The following is a 19,818-nucleotide window of genomic DNA, read 5'->3' as shown; positions in this document are numbered from 1 at the left end:
GGATTAATTTAGTACTGAGGACTTCATGTTACTAGAGTTTAGAAGTTTTTTATCTAAGCTGAAGTACAAAAAGTTTAGTCATAGCATCATACATTTCATAAGAACCAAAAAAAGAAAATTATTTGAGCATCTCTACTAAGTAAAAAACATTGTGGTGTTCTGGTTTATTTGATGACTTTCTAGGCTCTCTGTATTTTTATCAGAGCAAGACATTTTTGGCTCTGAAATGTGTTCGGGCAAGCGATTTCAGATTAGAACAGCTAAGCATTGTACAGAGAATGTTTAACAGTGAGTAAACACTGAAGCTAAATTTTATAAAGATGAATAATAGTTAATCAAGCACAGCCCCTAACAGAGCACACTGTAGAAAAGAGGAGCCTGGGACACAGTACACTGAGTGTTCTCCATCGCTACCCACGAGTGAGGGCTGATTTAAACGTCGACATCTCAGGATGGTGGATGTTAACTAGACTTACTGTGGTGATCATTTCTCAATATATACGTATGTCAAATCATTGGGTTGTCCACCTGGAACTAATATAATGTTATATATCGATTACATCTCAATTAAAAAAAAATTTAACCTCAGGATCACCTGAAAGGAGAATTTAGTCATGAAATACCAGCACGGGGTCCACAGAGTGCTGTAATAGGAGAAGCAGGTAATGTTGCTGCAGGTGTGGATAAATGGCTATTGTATGAATTTAAACGTGTCGGAAATTTGGCTTTCCTTTTCTTTTCCTTCTCTCTCTTCCCTCTCTCTGTCTCTTGTCTCTGTCTCTCTCTCATTTATTTACTTACTTATTTTATATATATATATATATATATTTGGCCTCAGATGATGGCAACTCCTGCCCTGTCCACAGCAAATCGGTGTGGAAGGCAGGCAGTGGTCTCTCTGAGCACTCAGTTCCAGCAACCCTTTTGCTTGACCTGTGTTATCAACAAACTTTGCAATGAGATACTGGCTAGAATGTTTTAAAACATTAAATCTTATCAAGTCAGTTTAGTTCATGGTGAGACTCCAACTGAAATGTGGCATTTAAATGACAGCATTCTGTATTCTTTTTTTATTGACCATACTTAAAACATTTATCTTAGAAGACTGTCATTACATACATGTTTATAAAAAGTACCCATTTCTGTATTAAAACAATACAATGTATTAAAAATATTTCATCAACAAGGGGAAATCCCATCTGTCCAATTATCCAAGAGCTTTAGGAAATACATTTTTATAATTAAGCAGTAGTTGCTACTCTGCATTATCATGTTTATTGCTTTCAATTGACTAGAGTGGTGTGAACCAGTATTTCCAGAATAAATATCTATATGCTAGAATGTTGCTATACATGTGTCTATGGGTGGTAGAATGGGGTATGCATTTTTCAAATAACACATCTTCCTTTTAAAAAAATAACAATGGAATAACTTATTATACAAAAATAGAATTAAGAGAAATTTGTGGCAAAGTCATTTATAAGCAGCATATATATTGAATAGAGTGAATGCCAAGAACATTATTTCTAGATCTTAAGTGTTACAAAAGTATAAATATAATAATTTTAATTTTCTATTTGGAGTTACTCTTGGTTATTACTTAAGTAACAAATCTAATAGATAACTAAACACATTCGTAAATATTTTACAAATATTTACTGACTAAATGGGTCATGGAATTTTAATTTAACAATATTTAAATGCTATGTGTTGTTTCAGGTACAATATTTACTATCGATCCTGTCTTACTTCTGGATAAAAAATCGACAATTCAGTTTCTTGTTGAAGCCAGTGATGGTGGAGTTCCTGACCTGAGGGCTCTTACCCTAGTAGAGATAGAAATACAAGATATGAACAATTATGCCCCTGAATTTGCAGTAGAATATTATAATCTTAGCTTGAGTGAAGATGCTAGGATTGGAGTCACACTTGTCAGCTTTTCAACCATTGACCACGACTGGACCCGTGAGAACACACACGTTGAATATTCCATCATCAATGGTAATTCACAGAACAATTTTCACGTGGAAACTAGTTTCATTCATTCAGAATATCCTTTTCAGCAAGTTGGTTATCTGGTGTTGCTTCACAATCTGGACAGAGAGACTTCTGCCAGTCATAAGCTTGTCATTCTGGCATCTGACCACGGCTGCCCTCCATTGAGTTCCACAGCCATCGTATGGATAGAAGTACTTGATGTCAACGATAATCCACCTAAATTCAACACTGTAAAATATCATGCCCATGTCAAGGAGAGTACCCCTCTAGGGAGTCACATCACTGTGGTCTCAGCCAGTGACTGTGATTTGGGTTCACATGCAGAAATCCTCTACCACATAATCTCTGGAAATGAGAAGGGGCATTTTCACTTAGAAGAAAAAACCGGAGTTCTTTATCTGATAAAACCTCTGGATTATGAAGAAACGGTAAAATTCACTTTAACTATCCAAGCTTCAGATGAAGAAAAGAAACATTTTTCTTTCGCGGTTGTGTTTGTTAGCGTCCTAGATGATAATGACCATGCACCCCAGTTTATGTTCTCAAGCTTGAACTGTGTTGTTCCTGAAAATGTGCCTCTTTTCTCCACTGTATGTTCTGTAAACGCTTTGGATTTTGATGCAGGTCCTTATGGAGAACTGACCTATTCTATTTTATCCTCCTGTTCTATCATGCATGGAGCACCTCCTGATCAAGAGCCCTTCCTCATTGACCCTTTGACGGGGGATATTCATGCCAAGCAAGTCCTTGACTATGAAAAAGACAATAAATACTGCCTCATAGTTCAGGCAAAAGACAGAGGGGACTCAACAGCCTCCTTAATGGTTTGGGTGGATATCGAAGGTACAGATGAGTTTGAACCCATTTTCACTCAAGAACAATACTTTTTCAACCTCCCAGAAAAGAATAATAACGTAAGACAGCTGATTGGCAGAGTGGAAGCGTCAGATGCAGATGCTGGTATCGATGGTGTTATTCTTTACTCCCTTGAAACTCCATCTCCTTTCTTTTCAGTAAATAGAACTAATGGAAATATTTATTTGACTAGAGCACTTCCCCTAATAAGTAAAGTCAGCACAGAAGACGCCATTGAAATGAAAATAACCGCTCATAGCCCCAAACAGGACTCCAAATTCACTTCTTGTACTGTTTTTGTGAATGTGTCTTTTTCCTCAGAAGGAAAACGCTCAGCAGTGTCAGCCAGCAGCTTCTCCATCAGCCTCATGGTCTCCTTTTTAGTGTTCCTGTTACTCATCTTCATTCTAATTGTCCTGATTTTAAGACATAAACCAAAGGACGCAGTAAACAATTTTGAAGAAAAGAAAACGTCATCATCCTCAGATGTCAATCTGCGACTGACCAGAGATGCCAGCACGCTCGAGCCCTTCCGGAAGACTCATGACTGCAGTGACGAGGCGGTGCCCGCGGACTCCGCGCTGGAATGGCTGGGTTTAATGAGTTTCATGGAAAAGGACATTGTAAATCTGTACCGGCACTCCAACTCCAGTGGCCACTGCTCTGTGGAAGGAGAAACTGCAGAAGATAAGGAGATCCAGAGAATAAATGAGCACCCTTACAGAAAGGACTCGGGCTCAGCTCTGAGTGACCGGGGGTCCAGGGTGCCAGACTCTGGAATCCCGAGGGACTCAGACCAGCTCTCTAGCCTGTCTGGGGAAACAGATGTCACCGTCACTGTTGAGACAGCAGAGACTGGCCATACATTTAAGGAAGGAGACGGAGAAGAAGGCTGTGGCACAATCTACGTTCAGAATAATGTGCTACCTCAGACACTAAAGAAGAGAGAGGTGAAAGTGGGCATCCTGGCCGAGGCCAGAAAAGAGTCTGTTTTTATTCTGGGTGATCAGGACACAAGATGTGCAGCTCTTTCGACCCAGAGAACCTCCGATCCTGAGGGGAGAGGCAGCTGTCCTTGGGACTGTCTCCTTAGTTGGGAACCCAAGTTCCAACCTCTTGCCTCAGTATTTAATGATATTGCAAAACTTAAGGATGAACATTTACATGTGCCTGGCATCCCCAAGGAGAATAAATCTTTTGTTTTCCCACCACCTCTGATAACAGCAGTAGCCCAACCTGGGATTAAAGCAGTTCCACCAAGAATGCCGGCCATGACCTCAGGGCGAGTACTTCAGAAATGCCCACGCTCCCCCTTTCTCTACCATCTCAACTCTCTGCCAGAAGTCATGACTCCCAGCTTTTCTCCATCTCTTTCCTTACTGACCACACAGACCCCTATCATGACTCCAGTGTTGTCAGATGGAGAAATATTAGGAACACGTTTAAGTGATACATGCCATGAACTTAAAGCAGAAGATGAAGTTCAAATATAAAATGATAAAGATGTCAAGCGCCTGCTTACCTTTGCTCATGAATGACTGAACAGAACATTCTTAAGCAAGCTCCTCGAGGTTGGGTTCATTTTATCTACAAGTGAGTGATATAATTTAGTCAGGGTTTTTAGAACCTCCTCATTTAAGTTTCTCAGATTTCTTCCTGCCTTAATGAAAAGTTATTCCCTCTTTTAACCTTTATGTTTTGCTCTCAGGACTCCTTTGTATATAGTGAGTAGTATATATTCTGTCATACCTGGTTTTCTATATGATTAGATTTCCAAAGGACACAATGAACTTGACCAACTGCCAACGTGTTTATATGAAAATAAATGGGAGTAAAGTACAGATATAGTACACTTGGTCACATTACTGCTGATTAAATAGTAAAGACTGAACAAAGAATGATTGTAGGATAGAAACCAACAGAGGGGAAATTCGGGAGGACAAACAAGTTTTAAAGTGAAGCAATTTTCTGTAGATACGATATATTTAGAGATGCATTTCTCCACTTTCCGTATTGGCCACATTTGTGGAGTTTGGCCATAATTTGAATTTTAATGTGGTGTCTTTTGGAAATTGAATGATAAATTAAGAATGAAATTTGTCATGACTTTATGCCAAATAAGAAAATTATTCCTGATTAAGTGAACCAGAAACATTCAGAGGAGACTGGATCGATAAAAGCAATAAGCATGTGGTTGGCTGTCACCTTAGACATGTTTCCTTGGCCTTCTTTACAAATAGAATGATTTTTTTTTTTTTTCAAATGCTCTGTCTTGTAACATGGTACGGGTACAGACATTAAAGTTTGAAGATTAATTTGTAAATATTCATTTTATTTTCTTCTACATATAGTAACTTTTGGTGAGAAATAATTTATCCACTCAATGTCATTTTTAAACATTTGCATAGATAGAATTATGTTATTAGCTAAAATTTTTTATAGAGTAATTTAGCAATATTTTTTAAACGAAGTTTTTTTCATATAAATATTTCTACTATGAAAGTTAAGAACGGATGTCAGAAGTCTTTCTTCCATTTGTTCGTACTCATGATTAACTCTGTCATTAGATGGAGTAGTTTGGCAACACAGTTTAATAATTCTGTTTTCTATAGTTACTGTTTCAGAAATATCGTGGTGTTGTATGGTGTTCACATATAATGCTATATCCTCCTCTCTGGTGAGTGTGAGAATCCATCAAAGATTCTTATTCATTCCAGGAAAGCAGAGCACATGCTGATGATGGTGGTCCAGAAGTCATCCATGGTAGGCAGCATGACCAGTCTCGGAATAAGAGTTTAGGATTCTAATGGACATCCAGTATGGTTTTCTTAGTGGTTAGTGTGGGCTTCTGCTATAGAAATATTTCCTTTATTTTTTCAATAGACCTAAACTGAAAAATTATGTGAGATAACTCTCATATCTCTTTACTGAAAAACATTACGGGGTGTTGTGTTTGATATCTAGTTTTGTAGATATCAATTCTAAGGCTTCCTATGCTAATTTCATTAATTATATATCTTTTCTGACAAACTGAGAACAAGTTAGAACTTATATGAAACATGAAGGTTTTTGGACAAGCCTGGAATCTTTTAGGGACTGAACACTTAAATATTAAAGGACGATGCATGTTTCTCCTTTTTTTTTTTTTTTTCCAGAGCATCTGGGGAAGAAGATTTTATACTTTTTCTTTAAAAAAAAAAAAAAAAAAAACACTTTAAAATTTCCAATGTTTATTCTCTTTTTGATTTCCTTTAAAAGATGACTTTGAAGATACAAAGACTTTTTTTCTTCTAATTATATGAGGAAGTTTTGTTTTGCAACAGCATTATTTCTAAGAACCAAGAACATTTGGTTATCTTTAATTAAACTGGTTATTTCCTTATGCTTAAAAAGAGTTATATATATAACTCTTCCCTAAGTTATTTACCCATGATTTATTACTGATTCTAGACATGATTCTGCATTTTTTCTAGACATTTAATAAAAACAGAAGGCATGAAGTATTTAGAGCCATTCCTAACCAATATCTAGTGTATTTGTAATGACGACTTTATTAATACTGTATCCAACGCCACACCACCACCAAACAAATGCTACAAGTGGGTTGAGAGTAAAAATGTGAACATGCTGGTTAAGTGTTCACAATAAATTATATGTCAGCTCTTTCAGCTAGAGTGCTTTTTTCCCTAAATAAACAATATAATTTGTACAGTTTTCCTTCAAGTTTAATATTAACTTGCCTCATATGTTCTGTTTTACATTGCTGATCGACACACCGGCTTTAGCACTCTGGAGGGGGTACAGAACTTGTTAGTGGGAAAATTATATTAAGCCCCAAATTCATAAGCTATAAAATAAAAGACAGTTGTCTCTTGTGGAATTTTGGCTGCTTGAAATTCTGGACTTTCTTGTTGGCGGCCTTAAAAATGCTGGTGTAAATCAGTACCAAATGGATATCAAAATTCCATGTCCTAGTAGTAATCATTGAATTGGCTTTCAAAACAGATTCCTGGGCGAAGAAAGGGAAAAATGCTGTATCTTTAGGGATTGGATCATTTAACTGTTCTCTAAAAATATTAAAATGTGTTATAAACTACTGGCTGCTTATATGTATACATACTAAGTCTATAATAAATGTTCAGTTGAGACAGGATTTGTGTTTCTCAGCACCTTTACCTTCGGTTTCAAAGCCCTCCTTGCTGTGTTTTCCAGAAGTTATAGTGATGGAAGTTAATTACTAATTTTAAAATTATCTACTTCCAAACAAATGTTGTATTATTTTTGTTTTGTTTTGCTATTTTCCATATACCTTAACTTTAAGTAAAGAAAAAAAAAATCAAAACTTAACCAAAAAGATCTAAGATGATAGTCCACTTCAAAGTAATGAAGTATATGGAGTAAATATGGTTAGTAGATTATTTGCACATGATACGATGAGCTTGTTGGGTGTATTTTTACAGCATGTTTTAGTTGAGCTTAAAATTACTGAGCCATCTGTTTGGTCATAGCCAGAGAGAGTTAGTATGGAAAATCTTTCTGTCCAAGAGGGACACCAGGTTCAGTGAGGTTGCAGAAGCTTTGCTTATGACCAAAACCAGCATTCCTGTGTGAGTCACTGAATGATCAAAGTAGCATTCGCCCATTGCAGGGATGGAGGGAGAGAGAGAGAGAAGAGAAGATAAAGGATTAAATCTGAAAAAGAATAGTTTAGGGCACAGGTAGACAAATGCAAGAAAGGAAAATATTAAGGCTTCGTAAAAAATATTTTTTAAATCTCTGTCTCTCTGCCTCTCTGTCTCTCTCTTCCCTCCCTTCCTCCTTCCCTCCCCATGAAGAATCTTTTTTTCCTCCTTCATTTCTGTTTCTTTAAAGTCTCCATCGTCTGAAATTTTAGGTTTATCAGGTTCTGAACCTAAATCTAGGCAACAATGAACTAGAATATATTTGACCATGAAAACTAGAATTTTTTTTTCCTTTGGTGAATTATAGGATAAAAAAATTAGAATGACTGCCTTATCTTATTTCTCACTCTACATAACTTTGGCATTGAGAGTGCCACAATTTTAAGTTGGTGACTTTATACATATACTAAGTAATGGAAGGTCAGAAGGCATTTGGGACAGAATATGAAATTTTAGTTCCTGATTGTTTTTCTGGTAGCTTGTCCTTTTAAAAAATGAGTGCTTGCTTAATGGTCATGATCTTATATTAAAATATTACATTTTATATAACTCTTAAACCACAGTATATAATACACAGGCATAGCTGATAGTTTCTCCTCAAATATTGTCAATTTTATTTGAATTCATAAATTATCTTGGTTCCATATAAATAAAAAAAAATTGTCCATTAGAAACAAAATTATAGCAATCTTAGAAAGATCTAGCAAAAAAGCTGGAATATCAAACGATACCTTTCTCTTATAAACGCGGTACTCGACTATTTGATGACAATTTAACACTTCCTACCGTTTTGGCCAGCATGATTTTCCTCATTTCACCCTGCATGATTTTCCTCATTTCACCCAATATACTTATTTGCTAAACCAAAACTGTGACGTGAGTAACAGAGAAGGGGAAAGCATACCAAATAAATAGCAGATGCGCAAGTGCATCTCTTGAATGAGAAAGCATTATTTTGGTTAGAAAACTAAATACATGGATTTCCTTGTTAGATAGTAAACCCTCAGGGCAAAGTCCTGGTCTCAACTCGTATTATGAAATACAGATGTTTCATAGAATGAATGAAGACATATGTAAATGGGCACAGAGGGTGCTATAAAGCGAGGGTGCAGATTCGTAGGCCTAGAACCCCTCAGGTGTAAATTCTAACACAGCCCTGTGATTTAGTGAGTCACAGGGCAGAAGGAAAGTAAGTGCAAAGATCCCATCAAAATATTATAGAATATCTTAGACAAAGTCAAGTGACGAGAAATTCCTTCCATCACTGGTTTGTTTTCTTTCTCCTTTTCTCACAATATATGTCCATTTCTTGTGAGTTTTACACATAATAGAAACAAGTTATAGAGGACATTAAAAAGCATATTGTTTGAGACAGCTACAGTACATGACCGAGCACATTGGTTTAATTTAATTTCAGATCCCGTAATAAACCACGACTGCCCAATGGGTATCAGGATGAAGTTCTATCAATAAAATAAGAGTATATAGTTCAGTAGGTATGCCTAGAATATTTACATCAAAATTTGTTATAATTTAAAGTAAAAGCAACATGAGGAATTTATGAAAAATATTCTATATAAGCCATATACTTAATATGTGTTAAAAGTGATGCTTTAAACAAGTACAGATTATTTAATAAATGCATAGTGGTAAATTGGGAGAGGGAGTAAAAGTGAAGCTATTTCTCCTCATATCATAAACAAAAGTGAATTCTACCTGGATTAATGACTAAAAGCTAAAATGAAACCATAAGAACTAGAAGAAAGACATAGGATAAAGGTGAAAAAGATCTTTTTTAAATATAAAAGCAAAGGTAGAGTAAAAATTTCAACTTAGGACAATCGAAAGTACTATAACAAGTTATAAGAAAGTATAATTGGGGAATACTTCATAGATTTAATCAACAAAAGTTAATTAGTATCTTTTGTGGACAAGGCATGGACCTAGGCTCTGGAAATGTAAGTGTGACTGGAATAGATAAGGCCAGAGCATTTACAGCACTTATATTTTATGGTGGGAGAGAACAATTAAAAATATACTTTCAAGTAATGATAAATGCTATGATATGAAGAAAACTAAAGAAGGACGTCAAGAAAAACAAACAAGAGATTGACAGGGTGTGGGGGATATGGCAGGGGCAGTGTCTCTGATAGGATGCTGTTTGAACCAAATGAAATGAATGAGTCATGGAAAGATCTGGGGAAAGCATTGAAGGTACACATGTCAGCAAGTACAGGAACCTAGAAGAAGAAGCCACGTGGAGTGTTTGGGAAACCATAAAGCCAATGTGGCTTAGAACTAGTGTGAGAAGAAAAGCAGCAGGAAATAAGATCATAGAGGTAACTAAGGTTCAGATGACATAGGGCCTTGTAGGCTACGTAAAACGCTTCGGCTTTTGTTCCAAGCGTTATGTGAAGTCATTGTTAGTTTTTGCTCAAGATATGATATTATCGGATTTATATTTTTAAAGAGTAACTGGCTACTTTGTGGGAAATAGGCCAAGGTAGGGATAGGGAGAAGGTCAGTATAGTAATAGTACCCCAGTTAATTGGCTATTGTAGTAATTTCAGATGGTGATGACTGTGGCTCAGCTGGGGTGTTATACGTGGAAGTAAACAGAGTCAAGTTATACATTGGAGGTAATGTTGCAAGTCTTGATAATGAATTTGATGTGGGGCATGTAGAAAGTTACACATAAGTCTAGGGTTTAAGGAAGAATTTAGGGGTATATAGAGAAATTTTGGAGTCATCGGGTAAACGGATAGTATTTAAAGTCATGGGATTGGATGAGATCATTGAAGAGTAAGTGGAAATAGAGAAAAGATCCCAGGACCAACCCCCCGCTCCACCCACCCTCACTGTGACACTGAGCAAGAAGTCAAAAAAGAGAAAGAAGATCCAGCAAATAATTCTCAGAAAAACAAACAAACAACAAAGAAAACCAGGTATTGAAGTGGGACAGAAAAGCAGAATAGTCTGGCATCCCAAAAGCCAAGGAGAGAAACTGGTTTAGGTTTTAGTTTGGGCAACGTCAATGCAGATTTTTAAATGTTCCCAAATCACCTTACAAAGCAGTTAGAGCACCTAGAACAGTGAAAGTGAAAACTCCTGGGCAACATCTTTAACAAAAAGTAAAATTATCCCTACAATCCTAGAATCAAAGCAGATAAACAAAAGTGCCAACTATTGGCGGTAAGAGGGAGGAGAAAAGAAAGAATGTCCAATTTTATTTGAGCCAAAGAATAAGGAATCAGCAACAAAAACTCACCTACTCAAGGAAGGGTCTATCCTTGGAGGGGAAACTTAGCAGGCAGGCCCGAAAATAACTGTCAGAAGCAGGAAGGGCTATGAAACACCCACTTTGTAGATGAGTGTAGAAGGATTAAAATGAAATTAGATTATGCTAGTGTATTTGAGTCACCAGAGCTTCCAGAAATACACAACCAACATTGCCTTCTAGAAGAACGAAACCCCACACTAAGTCTACTGAAAGTAGAATTCAAATTTATATGACTAATACAAGGAAAGAAGTACTAGATATAAAAGCAGAAAGGGACTAGCCCTTTCCACCCCTGCATGGCAACTTTCTAAAATATAGGAAAACCCATCTCAATAAAACATGAGCAACAGAAAAGAACTGCACTGTAAAGTACATTGTAAGCAAAAAATCTAATTATCTGAATGATGTGCCAATGGAAAGTGAAGACACACTAGAAAAGTATGACAAAAAGGCCAAAGAAAGTTACTATTTAATATTTAAAAATTAGCTAAAGGAAATTAAGAAAACAGAAATGATAAAGGTTGTATAACCAATCGGAAAAATTCAGAGATGAAAATAATAGCTAAGAAGATGATATTAAAGGAAAGAATTTGATGAATAATTTAAAATAAAATTGAAATTCAGGAGACTAAACTAGATAAAACAAAGTTAATAGACATCGATGAAATTATAGTAAGAAATAGAAAATGAAAAGAAAAAAATCAAATAGAATTTAAAAATTTTAGAGATGATAGATTTAGCAGATAGAAAAAATGATTCAATATGTGTATAAATGTAATTTTTTGAAAAGAAAACTAAAGAAATGAAATAAAACAAGTATAATAACCATAACTCAAACTTTTCAAATATAAAACAAAATTTCAATCTACATAGTGAAAATGTATACCATGTAAAAACTGATTTAGAATGGTTATTACCACTCTAAGATACTTTTTAAAATTTATTTTTCAATTACAATTGACATGCAGTATTATAATTTATGTGTATAACATAGTGATTAGATTTTTACCTTATGAAGTTATCACCCCAATAAGTCTAGCACCCATCTGACACCCCACATGATTATTATAATATTACTGACTATATTCCCTATGCTGTACTTTACACCCCCATGACTACTTTTATATCTGGTGATTTGTACTTCTTAATTCCTTTCGCCTTTTTCACTCATCCCCCAAACTCCCTCCTGTCTAGCAACCATCAATTTGTTCTCTGTATCCATGAGTTTTTCTTGCTTTTCTGTGTTCATTTATTTTGGTTTTTAGATTCCACATTTAAGTGAAATCATATAAATACCAAGATACATTTTAAAAATCTACTGTGATTTCAAAACAAGAATATATCCTTTGGCTTCCAGAAAAAAAAGAACCCAAGTTACTTACAAGGTAAAGAATGTAAGATTGGCTTACTTTTCAACAACAGTAATTTAAGCCAGAAGACTGTGGGTATATTTAAGATACTGAAAGATAATGTAAGCCAAACATTTTAAATCTAACAAAACTGACCTTTAAGTATTTAATATACATAGTAAATATACATAATAAATGAGGCTATGAATATGCAAGACCTCAAGGAATAGTCCTAAAATATTAACTAAAGAATGAATTCAAACAACTGAGAAATACTGGGGAATGTTCATCATAAAGACATTGAATATATTTAAGTATAGAGCTTATGGTAGATATTAAGGTGATAGACTAGTATATATTTAATATGTGCCCTAACAATGTAAATAAAATTCAACTACAAAAAGGAGGGAGAAAGGAAATAGAATGTTTGCTAATTGTCTTGTAGATACTAACTGGGAGTAAAAGTATTAAATTAGAAAGAAGAAATTAAAGGTAAAAACAGAAATTAACAAAAATAAAAACCAAATTAAAGATTAAATTTTCTAATCTTTAAAAATCGATTAAATCAGTTAAATATAAGAAAATGCAAAATAAGAAAATAGTATATAAAATAATAAAATAATATACAAAATAAAAAATAGCAAAGGGGAATAATAATAGCTATCAAAAGAAAGGAGGTTAAATCAAAAGAGACTTTTCGGCACAGGTTTATGAAACTCTAAAAGAAATAGATAATTTTCTAGGAAAATATCATTTACCAAAATTGATCTCAATAAACATACAGAGCCTGAATTTACAAACTAAATAAAGACAAAAAGAATCTCTCCCACAGGTCACTCTATAGTGAAATTTTGCCAAACTTTTAAAGATTAAATCACCCAAAGGCTATTTGGAAAAGCAAGAAAAAAAATAAATATAATATTGATATCAAAAACTGAAAAATATTGCACAAAACAAAACTATAGCCTATTCCCACTCATAAATAAGTATGCAAAATTCTTAAAATATTAGTAAAAAGAACAGTACTTTAAAGACTAATACATTGCAACATGGGAGATTCATTTCAGAATATAAAATAATTAAATATTAAGAACTCTATCAATATAATTCATCATATTAATAGCACCATGGAGGCAATAATAGTATGAATGTTTTCATAAATGGCAAAAGACTTAACAACATACAACATCCTTTTATGTAAAAAACTCTTAGTTGTCATTAATGGATATTTCTTTAAAATAATAAAATGACATTTCACTCAATAACCAGTATCTTCCCCAACAGAGATACTTTAGACCTTTTACTACAAAAGCCAGGAATAAGAAAATATGCCTCATATCCTTACCAAAATCTAATATTGTACAATTAAACAAGACAACAATTAGAAACATAAGTATTTTAAAGAATAAGCTAAAATTATTTGTAGACTAACTATTTCTGGAAAACTCAAAATTGATGGAAAATTATAAACAATGAAAGAATTCAATAAAGTTGCAAGATGTAACAATAATATGCAAAAATCAAATCAATACCCTTCACATATATGAATAACGAGTCAGAGGATGAACGAAAGAGAAGACTCTATTTACAACAGAAAAGAAACAGACTAAGTAAAATCATTCCCCTCCCCCAAAACAGCCTAACATCTGTATGAAGACCATTATAGTATCTCTTGAAGAACACAGAAGAGACTTAAATAAAATTTTTTGAATAGACTCAATACTAAACTAATGCTAGAAAGATGTACATTGTTCCAAAGTAAATTTAAAAATTTTACCTGATCCCAATACAAATAACATATTTGTTTTCCAGGGTTAAATAACTTGATTATATAGTTTATTTGGAAGAATGAACAAGAATAACTAGGAAACACTGAAAAAATAATGAGCTCTCTGTGTGTATCTATGTTTGTATGTTCATGTGTGTACGAGTGTACACACTTGCACTAATCCTACCAGATATAAAAAATATGTCATAAACTTCTCTATAATTAGAATAGGGTGCTATTGGTGCATGACAAGAACCGAATGGGACAGAACAGAAAATCCAGAAATGACTCCAAAAGCATGCAAAGCCATCCTGTAATGATGGATCAGCTTGCTGTATACCAACTCTCCTGCTGAGAGTAAGTAAAAAGCTAAGAAAAATAAGTAGAAAAAGAAACAGTTTTGTGTATGTCTATGTGTGCAAAGTGTTGGAGAACCAAGAGAGTAAAGATGAAAAATGTAACCCTTGAGAGAGTAGAAACACAGAGAAGTACACCTGAAATTCTGTGCCTCAAACTCCCTTGAGGCTAAGAAGAAAGTGTCTACTGCAAGGCTGAGAAGCTGAAAAAGACTACAGGCAATAACATAAATTAAATCTTGATAACTGTTGTTAAAAATATAATAATTGAATTAAAGAATTCCATAAATATGTTTAAATCATATTAGACACAGATGGAGAGAGGATTAGTATATTAGAAGATAAATCAAAGGAAAATATATGAACTAAAATCTAGAGAGAAGTTTGGAAAATACTTAGAAGAAGAGATGTGTGAACATGGTTTAAAGGTTCGATACGTATAGTGAATCTCAAAAGCAGAATGGAGAGAATAGGCCAAAGCAATATTTTAAAAGATGATGGCTGAGTATTTTCCAAAACTGACATTAAATTACAGTTCAAAATGTGCTGTAAATCCCGAACATGATAAATTTAAGAAGAAAAAAAAAAAACATAGACACATCACAGTAAAATTGCTATAAAACAAAGGGAAAAATATTTAAAATATTCAAAGAGAAATGACACATTATTTTAAAAACTGAGAGTATTTGGAAATATGACGTGATGAAGGCAGCACATCAAAGTAATGAGGAAATAATTTTGTAATAAGTGGAGTTGGGTTAACTGCACAGCCACATGGAAAAAGATTAAATTGATCATACTACACACCAAGATAAGCCATATAAATAAATATAATTATCCAGAAGTAGTAAGGGAAACTAGTGATAAGTTTGACAAAAAATATTTTGCATGGCAAAAATTTCTAAGCCAATCACAAAGTTCAGGAGGATGGTTCTCTGGACTCATATTCAACTTTGTGATAAGAGTTGTAGGACCTTGTGATTTGTAAGTACCAGATGGAGAAAGGCTAGTTCCTGAAATGAGCAGATGTCTGGAACCATCACAACAAGAATTAAATGCAATTGTTCACAATGCATGTTTATTTATAAAACTAATTTGTAAATATACCATATTGGCTAAACAATGAATTTTCCAGTTTAAGTGCTATTTCACAGAGCAGAGTGTGCTTGTATACGAAGCAGAAGATTAAAACCTTATTAGTAAATGAAATTTCATTTGGTCTTTAAACTTAGGTTTTTATTTTTTATTTTTAATTATCTTATTTCCTTTTCTGTCATTTCTAATCTGCCATTTTCCTCTTCAGCTAATGTAAAGCAAATAATTTGCTTATTGTTAGATATTAAAACAGTTCTCATAGTGACACAAAACTGATTGGACTTTAATTTTTTATAAAGTTTTCCTTTTTCGATTTTAATTTATCTAAAAGTATAGTTTTTATTTCTTATCTGAGAATTTTGGGAAATCCTATGCTACATGCTAATTACTGAAAGCATATGTGCTTGTTTTTATGACATGGACAAATTGGAAGTAATGAAAATAAAAGGCTTCAGAATATTGTCAGATTATATGTCATCATATAAAAGGGAAATATATTAACCTTTGTGAACTTAAATAAATAATAGCTAAATTTTATTGAGTGTTCATTATGTGCCAAATATTGTGCTAAATGTTTTATGTATACTATATTTTGTGTAATCTTCAAATCACCCTTTAGGGTGGATATGATCCCTTTTTACCAATAAGGAAACCAAAGCTTGAAGAGCTAGTAATCAGTGGAGCCTAGACTCCAACTCAGTGGTGTTACTGGAAGCAATTCTCTTAATCCCCTTGCTACATTGCCTCACACTGGAGAGTTCCTTAAAAATACGTTTTCTTTTTTAATCCTAACCATCTATTGGCTCTATTTTTAAAATCCTTTAATATGTACAGATCATGTTCAACAAATGCTAAATAAGCCATATGGCAACTGGATGGGTTGATTTCCTTGTGGTGAGATCTGTAATCACAAGCAATTCATAATTCAGAGATTACTCTACAGACACATAGTAAGTATAATTTTTTTCTGATTCTCACCTTTTCTTACATTTGGAGAAAATTATTTTAAAAATAGAACCAATAATATTTCTAGCCAAAATGGCTCTGAAAGTTTGAACATTGCTTTAGTCTCTGCTGCAAATAGCAACAAGAGATAAAATGTTTTAAGCAAAAGCAAAAATGACATAGATTCAAAATTAAGATAATCCTCTTCATGACAATATCTAGTAAAGTTTTATCCTACAAGCTTGTGATTTCCATTTCTCAGTATATGCACTAGAGAAAAATCTCACAAGATATTGAAGAAAAATAGAATGTAAACTCAATGCCATATGTATGGCTGAAGTTTGGGCTTGCTCTACTCCAGGAAGTAAGTGTCGTTAGACATGCACAGGCAGAGAAGTGCTTAAAAGGTTCTGTGTAAGTTGAGAACCATCACTAGGCTAACTGCTGAAGCATGGGGGCTAAGTAGGGCTGCTGAGCTCTCTTTCTCCATAAAAGGAAGAATAAAGATCAGTCGCTGACCACCTGGGCTATTAGTAAGCTGGGGAACTTGAGAACCTGAAGAGTAAATACTCAATCTCATGAATAAGAGTTAAACCAATCTTCCCACAAGTAAGTGATATTCTACAATATTCCAATATTACTGAGAGAGATGAGCCTTTGAAAGTCATTATAAGATCTGACCCTGGAATCATCATTCCCATTAATATCAGAAAGAATAGAAAGGTTTCTAATATTACAGAAAACAGAAAGGAGCACGCATTTGGAAAGAAAGAGGAAAATGTTTTTATTTGCATATAATACCACTCTAAACAAAGATTCTCCATATACATTATTTGAACTCAGAGAATTCGACAAGCTTATAAATACAAGATCAGCCTCCAATTTCATTAACATCCTTATATACCACCAGTATTCAGCCGAAACATGTAATAGAAGAAAAGCTCATTCACAGTAACAGTGAGGACTATGAGGCACCTGAGATTAAATCTAACAACATTTTCAAGACCGTTCAGAGAATTTAAAAAATAAAAGACCCAATTAAATGAAGGTACATAGCAGAAGGGAATACTCAATCATTTGAACATACTAATTCTCTATGAATTTGTCAGTGAACTCCTTGCAATTCAATCAAAAGGCCAGTATGTATTTTTGTATAATTGAAAATGCTGTTGAAAAATTCATAAGCGGGGAAAAAACTCAAGAATAATAAAGACAACACTGAAGAAAAAGAAAGAATGGAAGGGACAAGTCATTTTTTCTATCAGATATAAGGAGATGGAATAGATTAGAGAGACCTAGAAATAAATATATGTATGGAAACCTCATATGAAGATGCTTCCACAATAAGGAAAAGGTAAGTAATTTAATAAATGGTGCTGAATTCATAAGTTATTTGTATTAAAAAGAAAATGCAATTGGATCTCTTTCTTACATATACAAAATTAAAGTGAAAATTAAAACTCTTAAACTTTGAGAAGAAAATATAGGTGAATATCTTTACGGCCTTAGAGTAGGAACAAGATATTAATACACAAGATATAAAACACACAAATGCAAAAGAAAAGATTGATAAATATAATTACTTTAAAATTAAGAATAAGTATTGAAACAAAGACACCATATGATCAAAGTTATAAAAGATTCTATAACCTAGAAGGCATATACACTATATATCATGAAAAAAGGCTTAATATCCATAATATAACATTGATAAGAAAATAGCTTAATAGAAAAATGGACAAGGAAAATTACAGAAAAGGAAGTTTGTATGGTCGATAGACATATATGTTCAATGAGATATACTATTATGTACCTATCGGAGTGGCAAAAATATAAAAATCTGACATTAAGTGTTGACAAGATTCAAGACCTTTCATATGATGCTTATGGGAATTTCATAGTTTTCATACAGTTAGTTTTTATAACCATCTTGGAGAGCAATTTGGCAAAATGTAGTAAAATTGGTGATATTCTCTCTTAACAACCTAGTTAATTCCATTTCTAGGTATATACTCTAGAGGCCACTGACCTTAAGCACATAAGAAGACATGTATCATGCTTGTTGCAGTACTGTTTCTAAAAGCAAAATTGGAAACTATAATTGTCCTTCAAAAGGAATATCAATAAATATTTGTGACATATTCACAATGTTATACAGTACTTAAACTGAATGAGCTAGAGCTGTTTGCATCAATATGTCTTTAAATTACTACATTGAAGAGTAAACTGTACTATATAATACCATTTACTTAAAATTTAAAGTGCAAAGAACAATGCTACATAAACTATTAATCTATATATATATGTAATATATATGTGGAGCATTAGTATAAATACTTGCTTAGGAAAATAAATTCACAGTGGTGCTTACCATTGGGAAGAGAGGGTCATAGGGTCTTCGAATGTGTTTGAAGTATTTTATTATTTTTGAAAATCCAAAGCAAATCTGGTAAAATGTTAAACTTTCATAGAGCTGGGTCATCAGTAAGATTTTAAAGTTAAAAAATATAGTACTGGTTATAAATATCGGTATCACACAAGAGGATTTTACTTTAAAAACTTGGCTTCCTCTAGGTTTTCAGTGCTACTTCTAACTTCGGAAAACTGACTTGTCTTCTAAAGGAGAGTGCTTTCCCCATGCAAACCGTGGCCATGAATCTAAGCATTCAAGTGCTGTGGAAAATTTTTTTAGGCAGTATGCTTTAATCAGCATCTTCTGCCAATGATTTTTCTTTTCTTTCACATGACAAAGAATGCCAGTAGGGTGAGTGCAATCATGTAACTGGCCAACATTACTAGGAGTGAACCGCAGAACTTGAGAACTGCCAGGGTTTTTTAAATACACACTTAAGTTTTGAGCAATGGAGTCCCTTGTTTCTGTGATGAATGTGATGTGGCATTTTCTGATTGGCAGGTGACCCACTGAAAACACCAAGAGAGTGATCATGTCTCAGTCCAACTTCGTAATTAAGTGTAGTTTTGTTTGTGGCCTTAATTGCATTTGTTGGAAGCCAAGTACGTGATTTCCCAATCATATCTTCATTTTTACTTGCACTATGTAAAAATGAATGAGGAGATTATATCCAAAGCAACACAAATTTGAGGAGATTTGTTTTGTATGGATAGCAGTAGAATGTTTATCTCATTATATGGCTCTCATTGTTCTCTCAGGAAAAAGCTGAGTCTTCGTATCATCTGGGCATTTTAACTATAACCAAGAATTTGTCCCTTCAGTTAAATGCTGCTAATCTGATACTTCCCTCTGAACTGCGTTGCCTCAATTAATAAAGGGGTTGGTTTGGGCGTCCAGCTCCTCAGTATAGCTTTACATGTACAGATGTTTTATCCTCACACAATCATCACTTGCATCTTCCCTCCGAAAAATATAAGGGAGTTGAAAATTGTGAAAACGTCTATGACAATCCTTTGTATGATGAAAACCATTTTACTAGTATAATAAAACCATCCTGAAAGTATGGAAGAGTCACTT

General features: G+C 33.9%; 1 protein-coding gene across 1 annotated transcript in view; it reads left to right on the top strand.

Annotated features, from left to right (window-relative positions):
- DCHS2 (dachsous cadherin-related 2) overlaps window positions 1–5,222 on the top strand; it is a gene marked incomplete at its 5' end in the record, with an annotated part of 172,806 nt that extends 167,584 nt beyond the window's left edge. Inside the window, one exon of the mRNA XM_016144623.2 lies at window positions 1,720–5,222. Coding sequence (XP_016000109.2) covers window positions 1,720–4,346 — 2,627 coding nt within the window. The remainder of the gene's footprint in view (window positions 1–1,719) is intronic.
- Window positions 5,223–19,818: the final 14,596 nt, after the last annotated feature.

The sequence above is a fragment of the Rousettus aegyptiacus genome, unplaced genomic scaffold, assembly GCF_014176215.1.
Source record: "Rousettus aegyptiacus isolate mRouAeg1 unplaced genomic scaffold, mRouAeg1.p scaffold_m13_p_16, whole genome shotgun sequence".
Lineage (NCBI taxonomy): Eukaryota > Metazoa > Chordata > Mammalia > Chiroptera > Pteropodidae > Rousettus > Rousettus aegyptiacus.
Note: the sequence above shows the minus strand (reverse complement) of the source record. Positions and strands in the feature narration are given on the sequence as shown.